Source organism: Teleopsis dalmanni, chromosome 1, assembly GCF_002237135.1.
Source record: "Teleopsis dalmanni isolate 2A chromosome 1, ASM223713v2, whole genome shotgun sequence".
Classification (NCBI taxonomy): domain Eukaryota; kingdom Metazoa; phylum Arthropoda; class Insecta; order Diptera; family Diopsidae; genus Teleopsis; species Teleopsis dalmanni.
In genome coordinates this window covers 68035849-68061239 of record NC_051846.1, presented here as the reverse complement: position 1 = coordinate 68061239, position 25391 = coordinate 68035849, and the positions used below count along the sequence as shown (strand labels likewise).

The 25391-nt window shown below is 27.7% G+C and overlaps 1 protein-coding gene across 2 annotated transcripts; it reads right to left on the bottom strand.

The window, feature by feature from the left end:
- Nucleotides 1-5000: 5000 nt before the first annotated feature.
- LOC119668759 (cationic amino acid transporter 2) lies at nt 5001-25170 on the bottom strand. Of its 2 annotated transcripts, XM_038078369.1 has the most exons (10): nt 24889-25170; nt 14184-14503; nt 13795-14079; nt 12000-12104; nt 11290-11811; nt 11121-11223; nt 9966-10156; nt 8907-9182; nt 7090-8745; nt 5048-5135 (listed from the first exon to the last, which is right to left on the bottom strand). In XM_038078369.1, the coding sequence occupies exons 2-9, from the start codon at nt 14422-14424 to the stop codon at nt 7118-7120; spliced, it is 3351 nt and encodes a 1116-aa protein (XP_037934297.1). In that variant the 5' UTR covers nt 14425-14503; nt 24889-25170; the 3' UTR covers nt 5048-5135; nt 7090-7117. The 2 variants fall into 2 exon arrangements, with proteins under 2 accessions (XP_037934298.1, XP_037934297.1); XM_038078370.1 differs by lacking the exons at nt 7090-8745; nt 24889-25170 and having other exon boundaries at nt 5001-5135; nt 14184-14424.
- Between the last annotated feature and the right edge of the window lie 221 nt (nt 25171-25391).

Here is a 25391-nt window from a genome sequence, read left to right as displayed (position 1 = left end):
AGTGGATTGGTATATGGGCTTTAAAATAGGTATATATACAATTACTTGGAAATTGTTATTCTTGTTTTCTTATAAGTGAGATTTCAGTGGACAAACTACAATCTATGTATCCAAATCTGTTAAAATTGATTCGTGGACCGTTTTTAACCATCTCGCGGACCACCTGTGGTCACTGTAGAATTTCTAAAATTTGCACATTGTTCATATGTATGGTATATTGAAGACATGTTTTATTACATTCCCCACTTTTGAGATGTGCATATTCCGCATACATTTAGTATAATTGCACCTAAGTGTGTAGGTATATTCAAAAAAAGCAGACTTACATAAATGGACTTAAAAAAATATTGCTGTCATTTATTTAATTATCAAATTTATTGTTTTTTTTTTTTTATTATTTATTGTATAAAATGTAAATATTTTGATTTTAGCAAAAATGCAACAACAACGTGAAGTCAACCCAGCAACGCACGTGTAAACAAGTTTTATTGTTGCATTGCGTTTTCTCTTAAAACCGTTTTTACCGGTTCAACTTTGCTTGGCAGTGCAAAGCTCTTTGGATATTTCGTAGTTTAGTCGTAATTTGCGCCTCTTAAGAGAAAATTATTGAGAAATGCTTGGTCGCGATGTAAAGTAAGTTTTTAAGTAAAAAATTTGTAAATATTTTAGTGTTATTCTAATTTAATTATATATTGTTTTAAATATTAAATCAAGTTTTGAAAAGTTAAATAAAAAAGTGCTTTAAAATCTGTAATATGAGTTTTTCATTTTGGTTGGTTTTAAATCAATTTTTTTGTGTTTTGTTATTGTTTTCAATGCGTAACGGGTTTTAAGTACCAAGCTTCTCTATACGTTCTGTGGTAAATTCAATCAATTTTTATAACATTTTTTTAAAATCTTTTAATAGTGATATTAAAATATGTTAATTTCACAACTGTTAAGGTAAGTTTTAAATATTTTTCTTTTTAAAATATTTACATGAAATATCAAAATGTTTGTTTTTAAGTCGCAACCTAACTCTGCAACATTTACTTAAGTCATGCTTAAGTTGTCAACTTTGCTGTCTTAAATCACACTTAAAACAGTTTAAAGACTTAAGTTACGACTATAAAATCGGATTGTAGTGTGTCAGATGCCAGAAACTTTGAAGTAATGAAAACTTATTATTTTATGCTTGACATACATACACAATATATATTCTGTTGGATAGCATACTATTTTAATTATGATACATACATAATATATGGTTAACATACAGTGGCTCACAGCTTATTTGATGCAAGCAAAAATTTTTTGAAAAATGTTGTTTATTTCAAAATATTTTGCAAAATTAAAAAAACAAAGTATACAGAGTTATTGTTTATAGTGTGTTTATTCATTTTAAAAAAAAAACCCCAAAAATCTTCTTCCATTCCTTAGTAATGCATCAAAAACCAAAAGCAAATGAAAAATTCATGTCACAGCTTAAATGATGCAGTTGAGAATACCGTTATTTTTGTCGCCAGATTACACAGAAATTAAAATATTTTTATTCTGCGATCATTTGTAATCTAGTTTTTGAGCGAAAGTATTATAAAAATTAAAGTGAGTGCATTTTGTTAACCATGGGTCGGCGCACATCAATTGAAAAGCGTGAGTTAGTGTTGGAGTACTTTAAAAAGGGAATTCCCCAGCGTAAAATTGGTGAAATGGTAAATATAAGCTCTTCAACAGTTCAACACATAATTGAACGCTTCGTACATGAAAATCGCATAGAAAATAAGGGACGAAAGGCTCCCAATAAAATTTTTACAGAAAAAGAATCGAGGTATTTGGTAAACCAAATTCGAAAAAATCCAACAATTAGTGCTCCAAAGTTGACAGACATGGCCAAAATAGATTTTGGAAAAATTTGTCATCCTGAAACCGTCCGCAGAATATTGAGAGAATCAAATTTCAATGGAAGAATAGCTGTAAAGAAACCTTTCGTAAGTGCAAAAAATAGAATTAAAAGGTTGCAGTTTGCACGAGAGCATTTAAATAAGAGTCCAGCATTTTGGCGAAATGTACTTTTTGCAGACGAAGTCAAAATAAACTTATTTGGATCAGATGGAAGATCTTATGTATGGCACGAAGTCAATTCTGAGCTCAAACCACAAAATTTACGTGCTACCGTAAAACACGGAGGTGGTAATGTTATGGTTTGGGCATGTATGTCATCAAATGGAGTAGGAAATTTGGTCTTCATCGAAGAATCTATGAATAAAAATATTTACTTAAAGCTTCTTCAAGAAAATTTGATTCAAAGTGCAACGAAATTGCAGATTGCAGATGATTTTCGCTTTTACCAAGACAACGACCCTAAGCACAAGTCAGCATTAGTACAAACGTGGTTGATATGGCAATGTCCACACATTGTCCAAACTCCTGCACAATCACCAGACGTGAACGTTATTGAAAATTTGTGGTCCGTTTTGAAGACAAATATCAGAAAACATGACATCCGCAACAAATTTGACTTAAGAAACGCTTTACAGCAAGAGTGGAGTAAAATTAGTCCAGATTATACCAAAAAACTGGTTGATTCCATGCCAAAAAGGCTTCATGCTGTTATTACTAATAAGGGATATCCAACAAAGTACTAAGTACTTAGAATTAGTCCGGAAGTTTGTAAAAATATTAGTTTCTTTGATGTTGCATCATTTAAGCTGTGACATGAATTTTTCATTTACTTTTGGTTTTTGATGCATTACTAAGGAATGGAAGAAGATTTTTGGGATTTTTTTTTTAAAATGAATAAACACACTATAAACAATAACTCTGCATACTTTGTTTTTTTAATTTTGCAAAATATTTTGAAATAAACAACATTTTTCAAAAAATTTTTGCTTGCATCAAATAAGCTGTGAGCCACTGTATGTATAAATCTAGCAACAATCATAGAAATTAGATATGATAATCAATATTTTTTATTAACTACATTACGACAATTAATTAAATTATTTTTGAATTAAGTACTTTTTAGTGATAAATTTTACTTTAGGTTAATAGTAATAAGTAAATAAGGATAAATGAACTTACATTAGAATTAAGGATAATGAAGGATTAAGTTAATAAATGATGAAGATTTGTCCCAAAATTCAGCTTTCTCATAATTATACTTTTGTATCAATTACTTGACTACATGAAGATAGATTTGAAAATAAATGTATATGTTTATATATATATAACACATATATTTATATATGAATCAATAAGATATAGGATTCAATAGAATATGAATCAATATAAATATTTTAGCGAAATTCATTGCAACCAAAAAATATTGTATGATTCTTTAGAAAAGCAACATTGAAGTGTATATATTTAATATTAGGTGTACTCCTGTTAATATCTGTCTTAAACATAGTTGCAATTTAAAAGATATTCTGTTTCACTCTAGATAATATAAAACAGATATAATGAAATAACTTAAAGATAAAATCAATTAACAGAGATAAGTTCAACAAATCAAAATTTTATATATTTATGAAATAGGAATTTAGCATTTTCAGAATTTTTATTAATAATATTTTTAATTATATAAAATAAATCAAATTTTTTTTAATAATATAAAAGAGTTATAAAATTTGTCAAGACAAATTTCAATATATAAGTCTGTTATTAAATCCTGTACAATTTCAATGTAGTACAAGTACGGAATACTTATAACAATTCAACTGCATTGATTTAGTCAAAGACTCTCAGATTAATGGCTAGGGTTCTTTACTTTTTCTCACAACATATATTCACAGATATTTAAAGATATACTATGTTTAGAAAAAAATAAAAAAATCGTTGTAAAATATATTACAAATTGTTGTACTATTGGGAAATATTTGGAATACCTTATCAGTAGTATGGCTACAGAGCACTTCTTCAAACACAGTGGCATTACCAGGATTGTATCACGGGGAGATATATTTGAAAATATGTGTATATTTCAGATAATAATATATGCTTAAGCTGTATTTTTGTAGTTTATTATCTTTAGATTATATAATCAAAGAAGGATCTATCCCTCATCCTCCTTTCCTCTTCATGCTATTTTAATAAAAAAATATTTGTATATCATATTAGTTTGTTTATTACTATGAAAGTTCTGTTTTCTTTTTTAATAAAGGACTTTTAAAAAGTTACAAACAGAATTTAATTGTATAATAGTACATAATCCAACTTGTTCATTATATTCTAAAAAACCTGATTGGAGCTTTTTTGTAGAATAAAAAAATTCTAAAGTCTCGATGTTTTATTATACGCGGCCTAATGATTCTTATAAACATAGTCTTACCATCTTATTGTCCTTTATTCTGATTATTTTATCTTATTATCATCTTTCTATTTTAAATAGAAAGAAAATATGTATTTTAATAAAAGTCACTTTAAATCAGTTTATAAATAATACTTGTGTTCATAAGATATATATGTATATATACTACTACAGTGATGAATTTTGAATAAAATGAATTCCTCAATTTTAGTCTAATGACTGTAATGGTAGTCTATGTCCTTCTTATTAGAGCAAATCTTATATTGGTACTACGGCGATAAAGTCTGAATATGCTTGATATATAAATTTGAACTTCGTAGATATTATGGAAGTTTGTGTCCCTCGTTTTACTTTAAATACTATATATGTATAGTATTACGGCGATAAAATCTGAATACGCTTAATATATTAATTTTAATTTCGTTGGTGCAATGGTAGGTTATATATGTATCTTACTTCTGCTCGAAATAAAACCGTTTGAATGATAGTATTATAAACTGTTCAGGCTTAGGTAATCAAAAGTTAAAGATGGCATATATGTATTATTTAATATGTACAATTTTTTGTTATTGATTTTGAAATGAAATTCATTAAGTTTTTTTTATAATTTTTATTATTTGTGATTTATTTACATTATTATTTATAAATTTCAGTTTCATAAAAATATCTTAATTTATTTCTATATGAAATGATCAAAAAAATATTTCTTGATCAATGATTATTATAATTAATGATAAAATGTATAATTAAAAATAATCACTATATTTTAATTTTTGCCAGCCCACGCGCTGTCTTCTTAATTCTCGCAAGCTATTCGGTAGTCCATAGAAAAAGTATATTGAAAGTCCTGAAGTTTAAGAAAATATTTTAAAATAAATTATATTCATTTTTAAAATTCCATAAGCTTCATGCTGTTATGTTTTTAACGCATTTGTGAATTTTTAAAATATTTAAAAATAATATTTAATAATTAATTTTTAAATATATTTTATATATTCAAAACTACACTGGGATAATATATTTTGTGGATATAAATACATTCTGTAAAAAGAAGTACCTGTAATTTTTAGCTGTTAAGAATCTCGTTAGTGATTTTTTCAAAATCCCTATTACAAAAGTTGGTGATCCTCTAACTAATTTGGTCCAAAATGAGTACAATTTAGCATTAAGTCTGTATAAAGAAGCTGAATAAATCATTGCATTCCTGTTATATATCATGATATAACAAAAAATTTGTTGAACATTAAGTTCATCTTAAGTTTCGTTTTACGATAGGTATTTCATATGTCAACCCAATCAATTTATAATAATAATCTTTGGATGAATTAATTTTGTTTAATTTTTTTTTAAATATTAATTTACAAGTCCTACTATGTGTGTAAGCCTAGAGATTATCGAAAACATAAATAGTTCCATTTCGAAACCTCTTTAACTGATAAAAATATCAGAAAAAAGTTAAGATCATATTGTTTCATATAAGCAAGTCTATCCTAAGCCGGTTATCCTATAATCTTAACTTAACCTAAGTCGGTTTCCACAGTGGGAACGGACTTAAGTCTATATATATAATAAACACAATTAACCAAACATTATAGTTTTCATTTTTATTCAGTGGTACTCATTTTGACTTCATTATGGGTTAAAGCCTTAAATTCGTTTAAGATACTGAAGCAAAATCCAAAAATTCTTTCTGGGGTTTCGTTGACTAAATCCATAATTCTTCTAATCTTTTTTCAGAATGTATTATTTAAAGTTTTTAATATATATAAATATGATATATATATGATTAAACTGTATTCTAAGTACAAAATTTGAATGTCGTTTCCATATAATTATAAAATTCATAAAAATTCATGCAAATTATTAATTTTATGTCTTATTTGATATCAAACTTAATCTACTTTTCTATATTCTTTAATCATTAATGCTCGTACCGAATTTTGCATTAATACATATTGTGAATTTATTCTTAATGACTAATAAAATTCATATTAAGCATGCATTATTCTCTTCGCAGTAGATATATATAGGGTGTTTCGTTTTAAAGTTTATTAGTCATGATAAAGTTCTTGAGATAAAGCAATAAAAAAATCATATTTGGAAATTGAATAATTCTTAAAACTTTACTTAGAAAAAAAATTTACTCAAAAAATTTCGGATGGTGTGTCTTGCTCAAAAGACCAAAAATATTTGAAGAAGAAGGGTCTATTATTAATATTTGTCGAATTGCAAAACATTTAAGCTTAGTCGAACTTAATATTCCGACAAAAAACATTCGATAATTTTTAAAATCGTTTATTCACTTAATCAATTGTAATTTAAAAACAAGAAAAAATACAGTTCGAACCACTAAATTATATGCATTAAAGTCTATTTAAAAACAAAAATATGTTTGAACTCAAACTTAGCTCTTGTAGGAAACTATAAGCATTAACCGTTTGAGAGATATTAAAAAATTAGGAATGAATGGTAACTTCGGGTAAGGTTTTTTTGATGCCTTGAATTTCTTATTATTTTTCAAATTTTTTTAAATTTTTTACTCAACGAAACACCTACTACACCAAATATACTTTAAACAGAAACACTCTATATATATTTCAATTCTACAATTTTTTTTAAGCGTTCAAATTAATCAAAAATAATGAAAGGTTATCCAGATGAATGTGAATTACTTTAAATTTGGAAGCACTTCTAAAAGTTTATTTATTAATAATTAATTTTTTTGTACAACTACTACGATCTGCATATACTATAATACTTAAAACATATAATTTTTATAATACATAATAAATATTAGTTACCAATTAAAAACTACAGTATCAGTAAATACTATAACTGGACACTACCATTTTTGATAGGCTTGAGTGTATTTTTTATGTGATTAATTGTCTCCAAAGGAGTTAGGTTATCTGTGTTGAGACTAGTTTCAGATTTTGTTGCAATGCTTTTTGTTTGAGTTTCAGGAACGTTAAAAGTATTAGTTGGTAGGTCCTCTGTAGGACCAATAGATTTGGGTCTTCTTAAAATTACTTCTGGAGGTTTTTGTAAGCGATTAGAAGGACCACGTCTTAGTATAGCTTCTAATTTTTGCTTAAATGGCACTTGCGGTTCAACTGATTGTGGTTGCTGGGATGTGAAACGTTTCAGTTTTGGTTCTTCATCGGTTTTTAATAATTTATCAAGACTCGGTCGTTCTTTATTCATACTCAGACTATTTATAGTTTTATAAAGTACTGGATCAAACTTTGGTGGTTTTGGTATGTCATTATTTTTTTGGTTCATAGTATTATTTGTGTCATCATCTAAACTCATTCCAGTTCCTTCAATTGCTTTTAATATTAGTTTCTTAATATCAGCTTCGCTTTTGGACTGTTTCAGCTTGGGTTCCTGAGTCGCAACATCTTTAAGATTTGTGCTCCCTGTTTCTTCTTCTTTGTTTGATTTGTTTGTGGCAATGGGTGGTGGTTTCATAATTAATCTACTTAATTTATTTTTAAACTTTTCCGAACGCAATGGATCTTCCACTGAATTTGTTGATAGTAGTGAATCAACTGAGTTTGTGCGTCTCATACTGACTGCTTCAACAGGTTCAGCGTCTTTTAATTTATTGTCATTTTCTATAACACTTAATACATTATTAACGGTTTCATTTATTTCGGGTGATTTTTCTATTTCCTGTTGTACTTGTAACTTTCTACGTTCCAACAATGTTTGCCAGAGTTCATCGCTATTTAATATTTCGTCTACTAATTTTTGTGCCACTATTTGGCTTTCAGCATATAACTCAAAATTTGAATTAAGGCGATTTCGGTTCTCTATTTCATTGTCCACTTCTGGCATTTCATCGATGTCTTTTTCTGAAGAATCGCTACTACTATGCACCGTTGCAACGGTGGTAGTTTCAATAACACTTGGCATCATTTCTGAGTCCACACTCAATTTGCGACTAAAATATGGTACTGCGTCCACCTGTGGGCTTTCATCTTCCGCCTTTAATACATCATCTAACATAGCAATAACTGACTTTTCATCGTCTGTGGTATCAGTGCTACCATTTTTTTTTCGTTCGTCATCGTTTTCCAGTGTAGCAGTAGAAGTGTTACTCTTTGTGTCTTCAATATAAAATACTTTCCCATTGGGATGTCTTTTTTCAATCAAATCATCACCAACTTCACTCAAATTCATAATCTCATCTAAACTTTTGACAGAATGCTCATTTTGGATGTTCATTGTCGTACCGTTTGGGGCATCACTTGGTGTCTCTTTACCATTGTTTGCAGTTTTTGCCATTCCTTTGTTGGCTTCAACTATATGTTTGCCATTTGTTTTATGATTTCTAGGATTTTTATCATCTGCAGTTGCTTTGAGGTCTTTTAGAAATTCTATACGCTTTGGATTACGTTTCATTGGATTCTTTATATCATACATGCACCAACATGCAATAAACATTGGTATACCTAATGTTAAAATTTTTTATTAGTAATTACGTGTGAAGTTAGTTCGGATGCAGATGAAACTTCTTTTTATTGGAACAGATACTTGAACAAATTTTACAACCAATTAACTAATGTGCATGCAATTACTAATATTATTATTAGTAAAAAATGTGCTAGCTTACCTATAATCATCCAGATACCAAAGCGTATCCAAGTCATTGTATCCAACTGCAGCATAAGATAAATATTAATGAAAATACTAATAGCCGGCACTATCGGCACAAATGGCACTCTGAAGAAACGTGTATAAGCCTCTCTAGGTTGAGAGCAAATCGCAATTAAGACCATAGTTGTTAAAATAACAAGTATAGATAGGAGCATGACGGCCCATAGCTCACTGCTTTCCAGTGCATCATACGCTTGCATAAGAATCAGTCCAATGCCAAGAGAAAGCAGACCTAAAAATATATAAAATTAATCAAAATATATAAAACCAATGAGTAAACAGGTCTAAGTTGAATCCGTTACTAATCCGTACTAATGTTACTAAAATAAGTAACTATAAACTGAGGCCTTTTAGACAGTAATGTCATCGAAAGATTTAATATTTTATGGGTTCATAAGTTAAAGAAATCAGTTTTTCCAACTTAATGGTAAGTATATATATTATCTGAATAGCAGATAAGTGGAAATGAGAGATTTCGTAATAAAATCAGCAGATGTTGTTTCTATGTATTTGTTTTCAATTAACCATTACTCTTAGTTGGTAGGCCCAAGCAAACGTGGAAGCGAACACTGGAGAAAGAAATCCAAGCAAGCGGAAAAACCTTTGGAGAAATTAAAACCGTGGCAAAAAATCGTGACAGTTGGAAAAAGTGCGTTATGGCCCAATGTTCCCCTGGGAACGTACTGGATTGATTGATTGATTGATTACTCTTAGTGTTAACTTTTGAATAAAGAAAAGTGGTATCTTCTTTCTGAAATCAATTTTTATCATTGCTAGATAAAATCAAATTTCATTCTGTTATTATTTAGAATAGCTCTACGTTTTTTGATCGGACACCAGCTTCAACAAAAAAATTTGACAATGTCAATGAGAGTTTTGATTATGTACAATGAATTTAGTACTTGGATTCATGTTTGTCAATGGACTACAAAGGATCTGTTTATTATTTATTATTATCATTAAATAATTTTTTTAAGAACTTTTATAATATTACTGACTTTGAGGTTGAACTTACAGAAAAGTGTCATCAAAGTGCCCACGATACGTGTAGAAATTTCATTCGGTATTTGTACTCGCTTGAAATTGAATGATTGTATCATTACGGCCTTAAAAGTTATCCTATTTCCGGTGGATGTTAATAGAGTACTTTCCGAAGATGGTTGGTTTCCATTTTCTCTATCAGATTCGTCAGAGTTGTCCATGTACCTGTTAAAAAAAAATTAAAAATATTTTTTCAAAGCAGATACTTATTTGTTGTGATGCTACTGAAATTAAGATACAAGATATTAAGATATGTTCATAGTAATAGTTCAAACAGAGACGATATATAAAATCGTAAAAATATTTGATTTATGGGCTATATGCGCCGAGATTGAATTCAAGTACTTCTGTGGATAACTTTTGTGTTTCTTCAACTATTTATATATTCTTACATTATATATATATAATATTACAGTATTGCTATAAACCGAGATAATATTCAAGAAACAGGAAAAACTATAGAAACAATTTAGTTGACTACATTCATATTCATATAAAATAAATTTTTTCCTGTTACAACAAAATTAAACTATGTATTCATATATCTTCTTAAATAAAACAGAGCTATGACTATGACATATTACCTGATGGGTAATCTCAAGCTGTATTAACTGGCTAACAATGGAGTTAAGATAATAGATTGTTTAATAGATTGCTGTTTCTACTTTCAAGAAAATAATTACATTATTAAATGATTACATTACTCATTATATTTTTTTTAAATGACCTACTTTGATTTGTGAGACGACGATAATACCACATCAGGGTCACCTATTCTCATCTGAACTTCTAAAAGAGAGATAGTCTGATCAATATACAAAACGTTGTACGGTTAGGGTTAGCTGTTGGTACTAAGTATCTACTATGGTGGCAATGCCCTTTCCTACTGGAAGCCTTGAACATTTTGAAATCTTTTGTTGAATAAATTTTAAAGTCTGTACGGTTTCAAACTTTGTACACCCATAGCTGACTTTTTCACATATTTTGTTTCTACTTTCTTATGAGAACTTTTGTTCTTAGAAGCATTATCATATGATTATGATAATAGCATTATTATATGATGCAATGTTATGTGCAATTTCATTTTATCACAATTATTTAAATTTCTTTTTAAAATAAAAAAAATCACCTTAAAATAGTTATTGATATCGCCACTACACTGTAAGCTAACAGAGTGCCAATTGAGAGCAAATTTACCAATTGTGCCAAATCAAATAATCCAGCAATTAGTGCTAAAAATATATTAAATATTGAATAAATAATAGTAACGTTAAAATCAATAATTCCTTTATTTTTACCTGTTATCATGGCTGCGAAAATAGAGCCAACTACCGGCACTCGATAACGTGGACTTACTTTACCCAAAAATCTAAATAGCAAACCATCTTCGGCCATTGAATACATAACACGAGGTAAAGGAAATAAGGCCCCAAAAAGACTTGCTAAAAGTCCTATCAGACCACCAATTGAAACTATCCACATAGCAAAAGTCCAACCGACATTTTTGAAAGCATATGGTAGTGGTGCATTGGCATCTTGTAAGTAGTATGGTACCATTAATGTTAAGACCGTCGAAACACCGAAATAACAGAGAAAAATGATGAGTAATGATAGTAGAATGGATCGAGGTATATTTTTACGAGGATTTCGTACTTCTTCGCCTGTAGTTGCAATACAATCAAAACCCACAAAACCGAAGAAACAAGTAGCAGCGCCTTTTAAGGTACCAGAAATTCCAAACGGAAAGTAACCGCCAGTGCCAAGATTAGTGTCTGTGACATTTACATTGGCAATGTCGATACTCCAATTGGAAAAGTCAGCTATAAAAATACAAAAACATGTTATATTATAAGTGATATATATAATAATATAATGTGTGAGTTTTTTTAAAAAGTATGAACACTTTGTTTTGTGTAATGTATACTTTAAATTGTATGTTCATCTAGTTTGATATTATTTGATAAATTTTTATGCTACGTAAGACTGGGACTTAAATATGTATCATTACCTTTGATGGAACCTGCTATAATCACGAAAAGTAAAATTGAAATATTTAAGCAGGTGCAAAAATTATTTGCTATCGCCGAGGTCTCCACACCAAACGCAAGTGCCACTGAAAAATAGAAGTTTTATTGAATTAAATTAATTTAATTAATTTTTTTTAGTAAATAAATTATTACTATTTTTAATAGCAGTTAGAAGTATAATGACAGTTATAACTTCTAAAGTATTTTCGTTGTAAGAATTTTCCTTCAATGGACCTGGTTTTCTATTTCCCTGATAAAACACACAGCATAAGCAACTAGCAACTAGTCGATAGGTAACTAGAGACTGTCAAGTCTCGTTAATTGGAAACCAAAACTCTTAAGTCAATTGGTCCGTTGTTATACCACATGATCCATGGGGAGGTCCCTAAAAAATTTCATTTCTTGTTGAATGGATGTTAATAGTAGTAATCTTGATAAACAAAAAATAAATAGGCCTGTGATATCTTAAAAAATGATAAAAATACAATGTGTGATTATGTGAATATTCGGAACTCTCCTGATGAAGGCAAAAGTATATTTGCCGAAATATTTATAGAAATATATTAAAAATAATGCTCGAAATAAAAGTTAAAATTCTTAGAAAAACAAAATCGACTTTTTAATATGTGATGTTTTCTTCTTCATTCTCAGAAGCGGCGGTCTGAGATATTTATTGAATAAAACATACATCCTTAAGCTTCAAAAGCGTGTCAGGTGATAACTTTCGGAACAATTATATATATATATATATATTTTTTGATTGAAAGAAATGTTAGTGTTTTTCTTTATGATTTATTTTGGACAATTAGCGTTGTTTATAAACATATTACTCCTCTATGCAACTATTCTCATTTTATATATATGTTAAGAAATAGATTACAGATTGCTAAAAGACAGGCAATATATTTTTCTGGAAGAATTTGAGAAGCAAATACAGCTGTTCTTTTCTATATCGTTCTGTGCCATATATAATTTTCTGAATCATAAAATTTAGGGATTTGTAACTATTAAAGACTTTATTTTTTAGTGATTAGGTTTAGATTCTTGATAGCTACAGGGTTGTCAGTGTAAATATGGGACTACGGCTATGCAATTGTCTTAAATAGCTAGAATTATATATATACATATATACATGGTGGGACGTTGGGACAGCGCACTGTCCAATAAGTGGCCCCATTGAATTAAAGGATTCGTCGAAGTAGACCACGAAACTACTTGGGTCCTTTTTCGTCCTTCGATTATCGGATGTCAGAATTCAGTAATAGCAAGAATTACTGAATGGAAGACATTATAAAAAATAAAAATTCGAATAAGTGCTATTGCTCTTAATGCTTTATAACCTTATTATTAAATCTCGATCCGTTTTATATAAATAAAAATATTCAATGTTAAGTAAGTCATTTTAAATTAATTTAAACTCCTACTAATTCAATTTTGGTGCTTATTTTGGATAAAATATTCATACAAATGAATACTTTCTTTGGGCGAAACGCCGCATAGTTAACAGAATTTAGAGAAGTTTTCACTAATTTTTTTTTAACTATTTATACTAATATTAAAAAAGTTTAAAATGACTTTCTTTCGTCCCTTTACTTATGTTCTGCAATATAATTTTTTCATCAATTCAATCGCTTTTATATGTACTTATTTTTTGCATTTTGCAAATATGGATTATATACTATATTATCCATATACAATTCAAAATGTCTTTCACATTTAAAAAAAATTACTGATACAGTCTCTAATAACGTTTTAATCAAGTTTTTATAATCTTACCGCCAAAAACTACAACCAATCCAAATGCGAAGAAGTCAAAATAGCTGCCGAAGAAGCTCACATGCATTGGCGCTATTTCAGCAAATGTAGTTTTTAGTGTATCACTTATCAGTGTGTCTAGATATAAACTTATGCCTCGACAAACTGCTGCCGTACCAATAATATATTCCAGCATAAGATTCCAACCAATAACGAAAGCAGCAAATTCTCCAATGCAAACATAACTATAAATATAAGCGGAACCTGCTTTTGGGACGCGGGCACCAAATTCCGCATAGCAAACACCTTTGAAGAGATTCAAAAATTATTAAATAAATTATAATTATAATTCTTGAAATAATATAAATCAAAATATTAAATAATTGTAGTTATATGTGTTTGAAACGAACCTGCCAAAAGTGAGGCTAATGCGGCTATTGCAAATGAAATCATTACCGATGGTCCAGCTTGTTCTTTTGCTATTTGTCCAGCCAAAACATAAACACCCGCTCCCAATGTGGAGCCAACTCCAAGTGCTGTCAGATCATATAAACCCAAAACTCTATTCAGTTTAGTATCGCTCTCCACTCCCTCATTAGATAATACTTTCCGGCGGGTAAGGACTTTCCAGTATGAAGGCTGTTGTGGCATTTTCTTCACTTTTTGCTTTTATTTATAATAAAAATTTGTACTTAGTTTATGCTTTTTATTGCATATGCTTGAAAAATATCTATAAAGAAAAAAAAAATTTTACATTCTTATTATTATAAATACTAAAAATTTCTATAAATAATTTTAAAATGAATATTTATTATATCAAATTCTCACTTTTTTATAAGTTTTGATTTATAATAAATTATTTTATTAAAATTCTGCAAAAGATCATTCAACTTGTATTTGCATGTACCATAAAATCCCGAATTTATTTTCTAATTTGTATTTTGGTTGATATTTTGTCACTTAGAATTAACGTGTTGTCTACTTGTGACTGCGAACACTAATGAAATTATTTCGCAATAATTTCTAATTCCATCAAATTTCACTAAAAGACAAAGGCAAATCTCAAGTTTTGGCGTTGCTCAAATCTCACTTTTATGTCATAAATTACAATGTTTATGTTTCGTGCTAATCTAATAATTGCACCAAATATTCCAAGTGATTAACCTAATGCAACCTTAATTATTTAGAGTAAGAATTATGAAAAAAATCACAGAAATGCGAAGTTGAAAAAGACAACAAATTTTGTGCCTGCATAGATAAAAGTGCAATAAACTCGTAAAAGTGCTGAAAATAATTAGCGATCGCTCTTATCGGCTCGGCCTTGTCAAAGTTTGCGAACAACGCTTCGATTAGTCAGTATATTAAATTTCGGCACAGGCATACCTGAGATTATGTCGAGTATGTACAGCTCGAGAATGCATGACAACTAGATTTGAGGCATACTGAACTTTGCTTACCAGAAGTAGTTTGTCTGGAGATAATTAGAATGCAAACTTTTTTCTAAAATGAAGACAATAAAATTTAATTTATTTTTTATTGATGTTGGAAATGTTTTGAGAATTAACATTTAAGAACTTCAGATCTAAAGATCTATTATGTCATACTCGTCGATTCACTATATATTTCACTCAGTCCGATTCTCTAATCAACAAATTGTAGTATTGAATATACTTTACCGATTATTATATTCTTAATCGATATAAGATGCCTGCCTATGTATTGCTTTCAAATGTTTTAATGATAGTGAAACTTATAAGATGTATTTCGTGATCTCATATTCTTCATAAAAGAAGTCTGGGTAGTTATTTCTTTCATTTATGCTTTAGTGCCAGTTAAACTCTCAGGATGTGTTTTGCAATTTTGTACACTCCACTGACGCTAACTAGAATCCTACGAGTATTTTATTCTACAAAGAACACCACTAGACCACGGATAACTAACAATTATTATGGTTTGAAAGTATTTTTATATCCAGCTAGTAATGGTTTATGTTATGCTAACTAAATTGCAAATTTTTATAGAGAAAATTCCATATGGCATCATGAAAAAGTTCAAATTCCTGAGAACAACGTTCAATTCATTATTAATCAATAACTCATGAAAACGAAAAATTTAACCTGTATATTTTTTTGAGATTAGTTTTTTATCATTACACACATAACCATTTCATACGAATCGTTCAACTATATAAGGAATTATAACTCTGTAGATAATCGACCTACTATAAATATCACGTAAGCTTTTTGTCTACTTTATACACATATTTTATTAAGTTTAATTTTGTATTTAGATCTCTTGTAAGTAATTGAACTTAACTCATGGGCTCATAGAATTTTATATGGCTATAAAACCATGCATTCAGGGTATTGCTGGTATATTGTTCACTGTTGCAACTTATATTTGAAAATCAATGTTCCAAGCAAGCACAACGAACCTATATTTAATTAAAACCCAAGCACCATCGATAATACCCCGACTCAGTGGTAATTAACTCCTAGAAACACCATTAATCTATAGGCTTATAATGGTGACAGAGCTCCAGTTTGTTGAGTTCAATTAATGACTGGAGGTCTGGAGAAAAAATTAAGATTAATAAAATGTAATGCTCTAGTCTTGGAGCTCCAGTTCAATTAGTGACTCCCATGTTCTTGCTAATAAATTAGTTTGGAATTAATAAGGTCTTAAAGCTGATTTCTTCATAAAAATTATCAATAATTTTTTGGATAAATTAATTTTATTCAAAATATTAGTAAATTTCTTTTTTTTGACTTATTTATCGTATATAATTTAAGACATTGCAATATTTTTTTTCTTGTTTTCCATCACGCACTGCTTTCTAGTAATTGTCTTTCTGACCGAATTATTAATTATCTTATTTTTTTTTTAATAAAACCTCAAAAATTTACTTGTACTCTAATTATTGGTCAATATACCTATTATGTTCTTTGCTAGATTCAGAGTCTATGGTCTTTATTATACGAAAGTAATATGAATATGAAGTAATATTCTGTAAATAAAGATTGTAGGATGGAGAATACGGAATGGAAGTAAAGAACAAAGACTTGGGGAACTGTTAACAAAACGAAACTGTAACAAATATTGATATTAAAAATTATTTGAAAAAACTATAAAGCTAAATAGTACATAACTACATTGACCCGCATCGAGAGTTGAAAGTCCATCAAAAAAAAATATTATTAAACCCATTCAAATGTTAACCCTCGTCCATACAAATTAAGAAATGAGACAGTTATCGTTAATAGTCTCTATCTATTAACAAAATATCCTGAATATACCCTGATTATATGATAGCAGGTTTTATTAATATGTATATATTAATATATTATATACATACATAGATTATATACATACTTATGTTTAATTATGTATACGTTCTTTACTGTTTATTATTTTTCTTATGTTGTGCTATTTATTTATTCTATATCTATTTATCAGTTCACTTATTAGATAGCTTATAAAACTAGTTAATGTTAATAAAAATAAATATAACATATTTTATTTTTGATTTATTTAGTAATCGTTTTGGATCGGCGTTATAAACTAACCTAGCCTAACCTATATATTAATGGGGTATACTGTACTCATATAAAACTATGATAATGTCAATAGATAGATGTGTATACATAAGAAAAAAATACGTTTACATAATATATATATATATATAATATATAATAATATAATATATAATATATATATATAATATATATAATATATATATATATATATATATATAATATATATATTATATATATACATAATATTCCCCATTCCTTAATAGTAGAGTCCGTTTTTGTTGAATCAAAGAAATTGAGAGTTTAAAAATTTGGTAGGACGCGAGTTCGATTGCTGGTACTTGCAATGTCAAAAAATTATTTACGAATAATTAAATATAAGAATTATTTTCAGGACCACTGATGTTATGGGCATTTGGCAATACTCGAAACATCTGTATGGTCAGCCAAAAATTCAACTAAAATAATATAAAATGAATTTTTGTTGTTGTAGTTCACTACTGTTCTAAAAATATTATGTTTTTTTTGTTGTAAAATTGTCTGTACATCTAAATAATTTTTTTTGGAAATCGAAATATTTAACTACTTATATGAACTTCAATTATTTCGTTGCATCGCTAATAAAGTAAAACGTTGAAAAAGATAAAAATGAATAAATAAATGTGCAGTTGGTTTAAATAGATATATTTATATATAGATACATTTTTATGCATTTAGATATATATTTATACATAGATACATATATATATACATTGTTAAAATTCATCTTTATTATCTTTAACGTAATGGACTTCCTTATTTACTAATGATTGTTTTAATACGAACAGTTTAATAAACAAAATATTATAGAAAAATAGGTATAATAGGAACACTTTAATGGATTCGTAGAGCAAGGTTAGGTACAATTCATTTACTTCATTTACTTTTCTATATAAATTTCTATCATAGTGTTTCTGTATATGTATAGAAAAAAAATTTTACCGCATATAGGGAACAGAAAAATAAATAGAAAAATAAACTTTTAAAGACCTTGCAATGTTCGGTCTTGTTAAATAATTATGGGTACTATGATCATTAAATCTTTCTTTTTAAGCTTCCATTATTGAATAAGGAATTCAGAATTATTAAAATAATTTCTTTGGGATTTTAAATAGAATATTCGAATTTTTTTTCTTCAATGGTTGATCAAAGTTGAAAAATCATATAAATTTAATGTTTCATAATTTTATGAATATAATAAATAAATTACGATGCATTATGAAATAAAATAATATATTAAATGAATTTATAAAAATAGAATAATTATAATGCAAAAATATTTTATTATTTTATTATTATCTGATAAAGCGGAATTTATTCATCTATTTTTAAAGTATAAAGTAGGTTCCGGCATGAAGTGCTATAACTTTCAAATAGTACGAGTATACATAAGTTTAAGGAAAATAAATTGACTTAATTAATATATAAAACTGGTTTCAACTAAGTTAGACTGATTGTCATATATACATTCTATATAATATAAATATAGATTTAAAACTATTTACAAGAATCATGCCAAGAGCGTTATTGTGTCGTCTTAAAATATTCTTATCAATCGATCCGATACAGTTCAAGACGCATTTTTTTATTATTGCACTCATTTACTTGAATCAATTGTATAAATTCTTATTCAATTAAAAAACATTAAATATATATTAAAAATACTTTAATGTTTTTTTGAATGTTGCCATAAAATGCGACAATGTTGTTGGTTGATTGTTGTTGCAACATATTTATTTGCTCGTGGACTATTCTTTAAGTGTTAAGCGGTCATTGTCTTTTGCATTGCTTGGCTTTTTCATGGATTTTTATACTGCAATCTTTCTAGCATCATTAAGTATTATTTATGTCAAAGTCCATATAATTTCAACTAAAAATAGATGCAATACATTTATATGCAAAATGGTGATTGGACATAATTATACAGTTAAGTTGCTTCACGCTTCGAAATACAAACATAGTTTATTAGGGCATCGGTGGCGCCAGATAAGAACTCAGTACATGTGACTAAAACATGTGAGTTTGAATAATAGAATTTCTAATTTCCAAAAATTGCAATTGAAATCCAAATGTTCAAATAAAGTATATTGTAAATATAATAAATTTAAATAGATTCAAATATTTGTTTAATAAAATTTTAATTTACTTCTAATTATACTTATAATAAAATCATTGAATCATAGTCGTTATATACTGTTGAGGTGATGAAGATTAAAAATTGATGAGATCCTAAAATTTTCTCATCCTTGTATTTAATATGCTTAAAAGTAATATAAATTTGAAAAAATATTGTCTACGTTCTCTAAAGTTACTAATTTCATAAAAATGAGTTAGATATCTCTTACATAGTATAAATATAATGAAAATTTAACTTTTAATATCGAATACGATGCGTCTTATAACGAAAAGAAATTATTTGTAAGTTAGAAGGGTTCGAACTGTAATGAAGAAACAACAACAAAAATTTTAATAAATGTATTTGACCATACAACGTTGTTTCGAGTATTGTCAAGTACTTATCATCAGTAATCTTAGAAAATATTCGAATTTTTATTTAATTAGTTTATAAATCGTATATAATTTGTTGGGCTGTCCATTCCTTGTAAACTCAACAACTATAAAGTGTGTCCAAAATTTCAATTACATAGTATGGATCATTTCGACCATTTGTGGGTATACCGAAGGCAACAAAAATATAATTAAAAAATTTTAGCAAACATCTGGACAATAATAATGAACTCCTCAATTTTATCAAGCCTTCCCAAAATGAGAAAATTTTACTTTAACATTGTATCCGGATGCGAAAAATGAAATACTGCCCTATGCCTTCTACAACTCATGCAAGTATTTATAAGTTAATGCTTAAGACATGTACTAAAAATAAGATAGTCGTAAACTATATACATTTAATGATGGACTCTGAGCACTTATAAATACAAAATAGAATTGGATCAGTTGTACGCTAATAAAACCATGCATGACATCAGTAAGCTTTTAAGTGAAACCCTAAGGGATCTCGTAAAAAAGGACATTCAGTGCACGTAAGGAAAAATTCGTTGGAAAAAGAAACTGAGAAGAATAAAATTAACTAGAGTGATAATGATAGTTTATCATCAGATAGAAACAGATTTAAAGAATTACGGATTTTATAATTTAATGATTGGAACATAATTATTATAATATCCCGCCTTGATGAAGAAGTCAAAAAATTTTTTTCATTAATTTGTAAGAATTATTTGATTAAATATAGATATAAGAATGAAGAAAACTGATTTTATCACAAAAATTTGTACTAGCAAGCATTTTTAATAGAATAATTTTTAATTCAATTCGTATATTTAGGTTAACACTTATAAATAAATTTTGGGGAACGATCGATTACGATTATAGAATTATTTTAGTCGTCAGGCATATTTAAAATAGATACGTGATCCATATAATATATGCATGTTATGTGTTATATATGATGACTTACTTTAGCTGTTCTCACTTTTTTCGTTTTGAAAATATTTTTGTTTATTATTTAATCAAATATGTGTATTAATATTAAATAATATATATATATAAAATACAAATATTAATAAATATTATATTAAACTATATTGACAACCATAAGCCTGGCACTTGCAATTCATTAAATTATATATTGACTAATAAATCAAAATGAACTATTTCGATGTAGATAGTGGGGTTTCGGCAATACTTCAATCAGTCATGTGGTCAGTCCAAAAATTTAATTAATTAAAAATAAAATTTTTGTTGTTGCAATTTATGACTGTTCGTAGTTTTCTACTTAAAAAAATTGTTTTATTTCTTATATATGAATTTAATTAAATTTAATTTGATATTAAACCATTTCAAAAGTCAAATATAATGGATTATCCTAAAAGTTATGGGAAAATTTTTTATCGTGTTATTTTGTAATACAATTTCAATCCAGAATTAATTACAAAGGTGTAAGTGATGATTTACATATTTTAAAGTAAACTTAATAAATAGAATAAATTAATAAATTGGGATTTTTTTTATGAAATAGAAGCATTATGAATAAGTTTACACTAGTAGTCGCATTCAATATTACTCATACATTTAATTAGTGCCTTTTCCTGGAAAAAAGTCGTCGATAGTTTGATTATAGAAAACTAATGCATAATAAATTCTGAAGATAAAATGATACTGGATAATAAAAAAAATATAAAAGGAAAACAAAAATCTAGAAAGAAAAAATATTATTTCCAAAAATTACCATATTTTTCAAACAAATTAATTTCGTACAAGTGTAACTTCCGAATAGATTTAAGTACGAATTGTATTGGGGATATATATTAAATTAGAAAAAAATTTAATGCGATAACTACTAGTATATAAGTAAATGAGTGTGTCAATAATTTCTATATATTAAAAGCATTTTCAATTGAATATTCTTCTTCGATAGATTTTTTTTTATAATGGAATATGAGAATATAAGCTACTTAATATATTAATAGCTAAATGTAATTAAACTCCTTCTTTAAAAAATTATTGAATTTATGTACTTCTAATATTACCTTGATTTAGTGCTTTTGTAAAGCATCAGGTTGTCGGCATTCCATTCTATGTATTAAATATAATGACAGAAGTGCATTATCCGAGGAGCTTTTTAAAAATTAAATGATCCAGTTAAATAGCATAAGCATATAAGTAGTTTATTTTCTAGAATCGACTACACCACAGGAACTAGTAGTAGGGATTAAAGTAAGAAAAAAGATAATATATGATGTAAAATACATTTTGGAGATAAAATTATGAAGCAGTCAAAAGTGGAATGCAAAAAAACTTTGTCAGCTAAGCACTTAACTCTTAAAATACAAGACGGGAGTCAAAGACCAGTTCTTTAATATAATGTCAGTAATGTCGGGATGGTAAAAAGTATACAATTTAGTTGTTACTGTCAACTTAAATCTAAATATTTGGGGTCATATAACTTAATAAATGTCACGTATAACATAACCAGAATCGGTCCCGTTATGGGAATGTTAATTCCAGACATATATATATATATTATGGAAGCGACGTCTACGAGGAACACCTGCTCAAAACAAAAATGAATTTAGAGAATTTAGCTGTTGCATTTGGCTGTTGAATGTAATCATTTGGGATCCTATCACTTAACAAAAAACAAATCACGAAATACTTGTGATTTTATCAAATTGATAACGTCGCGGGTATGAAACATGTTTAGAATCAATGAAAACACTCACATCTGATAAAGATAAGGACTTTTAAGGTTATGCACTTGAGCCGATTGCACTGAGCCCATAACGTTGTCATCCCAAATAATCTGGTTTATCCCATCATGGAATTGAATCTCCATAAGTCGTACTGAAGCGAAGCGAGTTGTTATCACTACGTATGAGTTGTTCTGATAAATGGCGTACGTCCAGTCGTTACTTTTTTAAATATGCTTACTAAGTGATATTTTAACCCTCTAATGCCCAGCCCCGCCTCAAATTGTGCTTTATAGAAACGACTATCAAAAGTTTATTTGGTTAGGCTCTTAATGTTTTTTTAAAGTCAGGAGCTAGGTGAAGGGTTATATCTCTTTCATTCAAAAACATTTAAAATATTGAAATTCTCTGCCTCTTTTCATATTTATAACTGTATGAGATAAAAATTTATTGCATTTGGAGCAAAATAAATATTTTTGGAAATAAAACATATTTCAAAATATATTTATTTAAATCAAAAACTTTTTGCTGCCTAAAATATTTACATTTTTAAATGTAACCAAATAAGATTGAAGCTATGAGAATTTGAAAATTATTTGATATTGCAAAGTTTTAATGAACAGAGTAGGATAATTGTTTTCACTGATTTATATTTATAAAAAAGCCAAATTATAACTAACAGTAAAATATGAATACGGATCAGAAATATCGTAGGTACGTTTATTATTCTGTTTATAACTATATACACAAAATAATGTGATTTTCGTATATTAAGAGGGACTAACTAAAGTTAGTTAGTGACTTTATAACGTTCAATTTTATATAAAATTATTTTTGTCAGTTTTTTTATAACTAACCAAGCGAACGTTTGTTAGTTCCTGCGTAGTTGTCAGTTGTTTATAAAAATAAAATGTATGGACTGGAACTAGAATTCAGATGGCTTTAATGTACCTTTTGCTCAAAAAGTATCCAGATTTTGTTGTTTGTTAACTACTCTTTAAGAAATAGACCTTTTTCAAATTTCTTTTTTTGTTATGTTGGTACACCCTTTCTTGACATATAGTACAAATTTGCGCCATCTGTCAATAAGTTTGTTTACAGCAGCTCTTAATGTTAGACTACCGCAAGTGCATTTAGCGATTTTTACAATGGAAAATTCTTGTAGTACGCGATTTTTTGACGAAATACGGCACCACTGTCATCGCTGAGGCACCATATTTGACAGATCTGGATCCGTGCGACTTTTTCCTGTAAATTTGTGTATTTTATTTACAAAATCCGAGTACTTTTTGAGCAGAAGGTATAGCATAGACTAAAAGGTGGTTTTAGGAGAAGTTAGCAAAACTTCTAAGAAGAGGTTAGGAGGACTTTAGGTGAAGTTAGTAGAACTTTAGAAGAAGTCAGTAGAACTTTAGAAGAAGTCAGTTGAACTTTAGAAGAAGTTGGTAGAACTTTAGAAGAATTTAGTAGAACTTTAGAATAAGTTAGAATCACTAAAATTGCCAGACCACTGCTACGTAATCAAAGCAAATACATTAACTTCTTTATTTTTATTTATATTATATATAATATGTATTATTATTTTTATTATTGCTTTCCTTAATACTTCTTTTCTATAAGAATAAAATTCCGTTTTTGATAATTAACACAGAAAATGTTTTCAATTTTCATTTTCATTTTTTAATGAAAGATAAGAATTCGCTTCTTTTATGCTCATCAAGTATTTCCTTTCTTAATTTGTTAATTTCAATTGCAATTTTCCTTATTTTTATTTTTAGTTACTTTTATTTAAATTTTGATAACGAATTGTGTTGTTGATTCATTTCAAATGCAGATGTTAGTGATAAAAGTAGTAAATAATAAAAAAAACGGAATAAGTATGGAAATTGCTTTGCGAATTCTGATTAGAAAAATTTTAAAGTATCTTAATTAAAGTATTAAATTATGAATTTATAATTATTATATATTATTGCTCTATTCGTTTATCAGAAGTGGTAATTAAGTTAGTTGCCAAACATTTGCTTTCTGAAGAGTTACAAATTCGTTTTATCACGAAAATGTGAGTTTTATTTGCTGATACCAGATTTTTTTGTTGTTTATATTTAGCAGATACCACAGCTGTTTGTTTGCCTTGATAAAAAAATTATTAAAATCAAGTTACCAAATATTTTTGCCAAAATGTGTACATACGAAATTTAATAAACTTGCGTGCACATTTCGGACTTACGTAGTAAAAAGACAGAATTACTTTATATAAAATTATTTCAATATAATGCGAATCCTACAAATAAAATATAAATATTTGCGAAAATTATTTTTTAGAGGTAAGGACTTACCAAGTATTGCAATAAACTCTACTGATGTAATAATTTCAAATAATTTTCAATAATAATTTTGCTGTTTTCTCAAACAGTTTTTTTTATTTATTAATTAAAATTTTGCTTGGAACTCGTTCATTCACATATTCAGTTAAGAGAGTTAAGAGCACTTTTATTAGCTATTTGAAGTATTTTGCATTTATGCATAAATAAATTAACTCTGCTTAGCACTTTCAATCTTTGCTACTTGATTCAATTCAATAAACTTGGAAGATTTATGCCGAACCGCAGCGTACAACGTTCTCGACTCGTTTGGCGGTATCAAATTCCAAAAGAAGAGCAAACGTTAACAAAATGAAATGAAATAAAGAAATTGATAAAAATTTTTAAATTTAACTTATTTGCAATTAAGAATAATACAAAAACAAAACAAAAAAAAAAAATAATAATAACAAATAAAAAGTAAGACAACAAAAACAATTAAAGAGCGTGTTATACATTATACATCTTGCAAGACAATA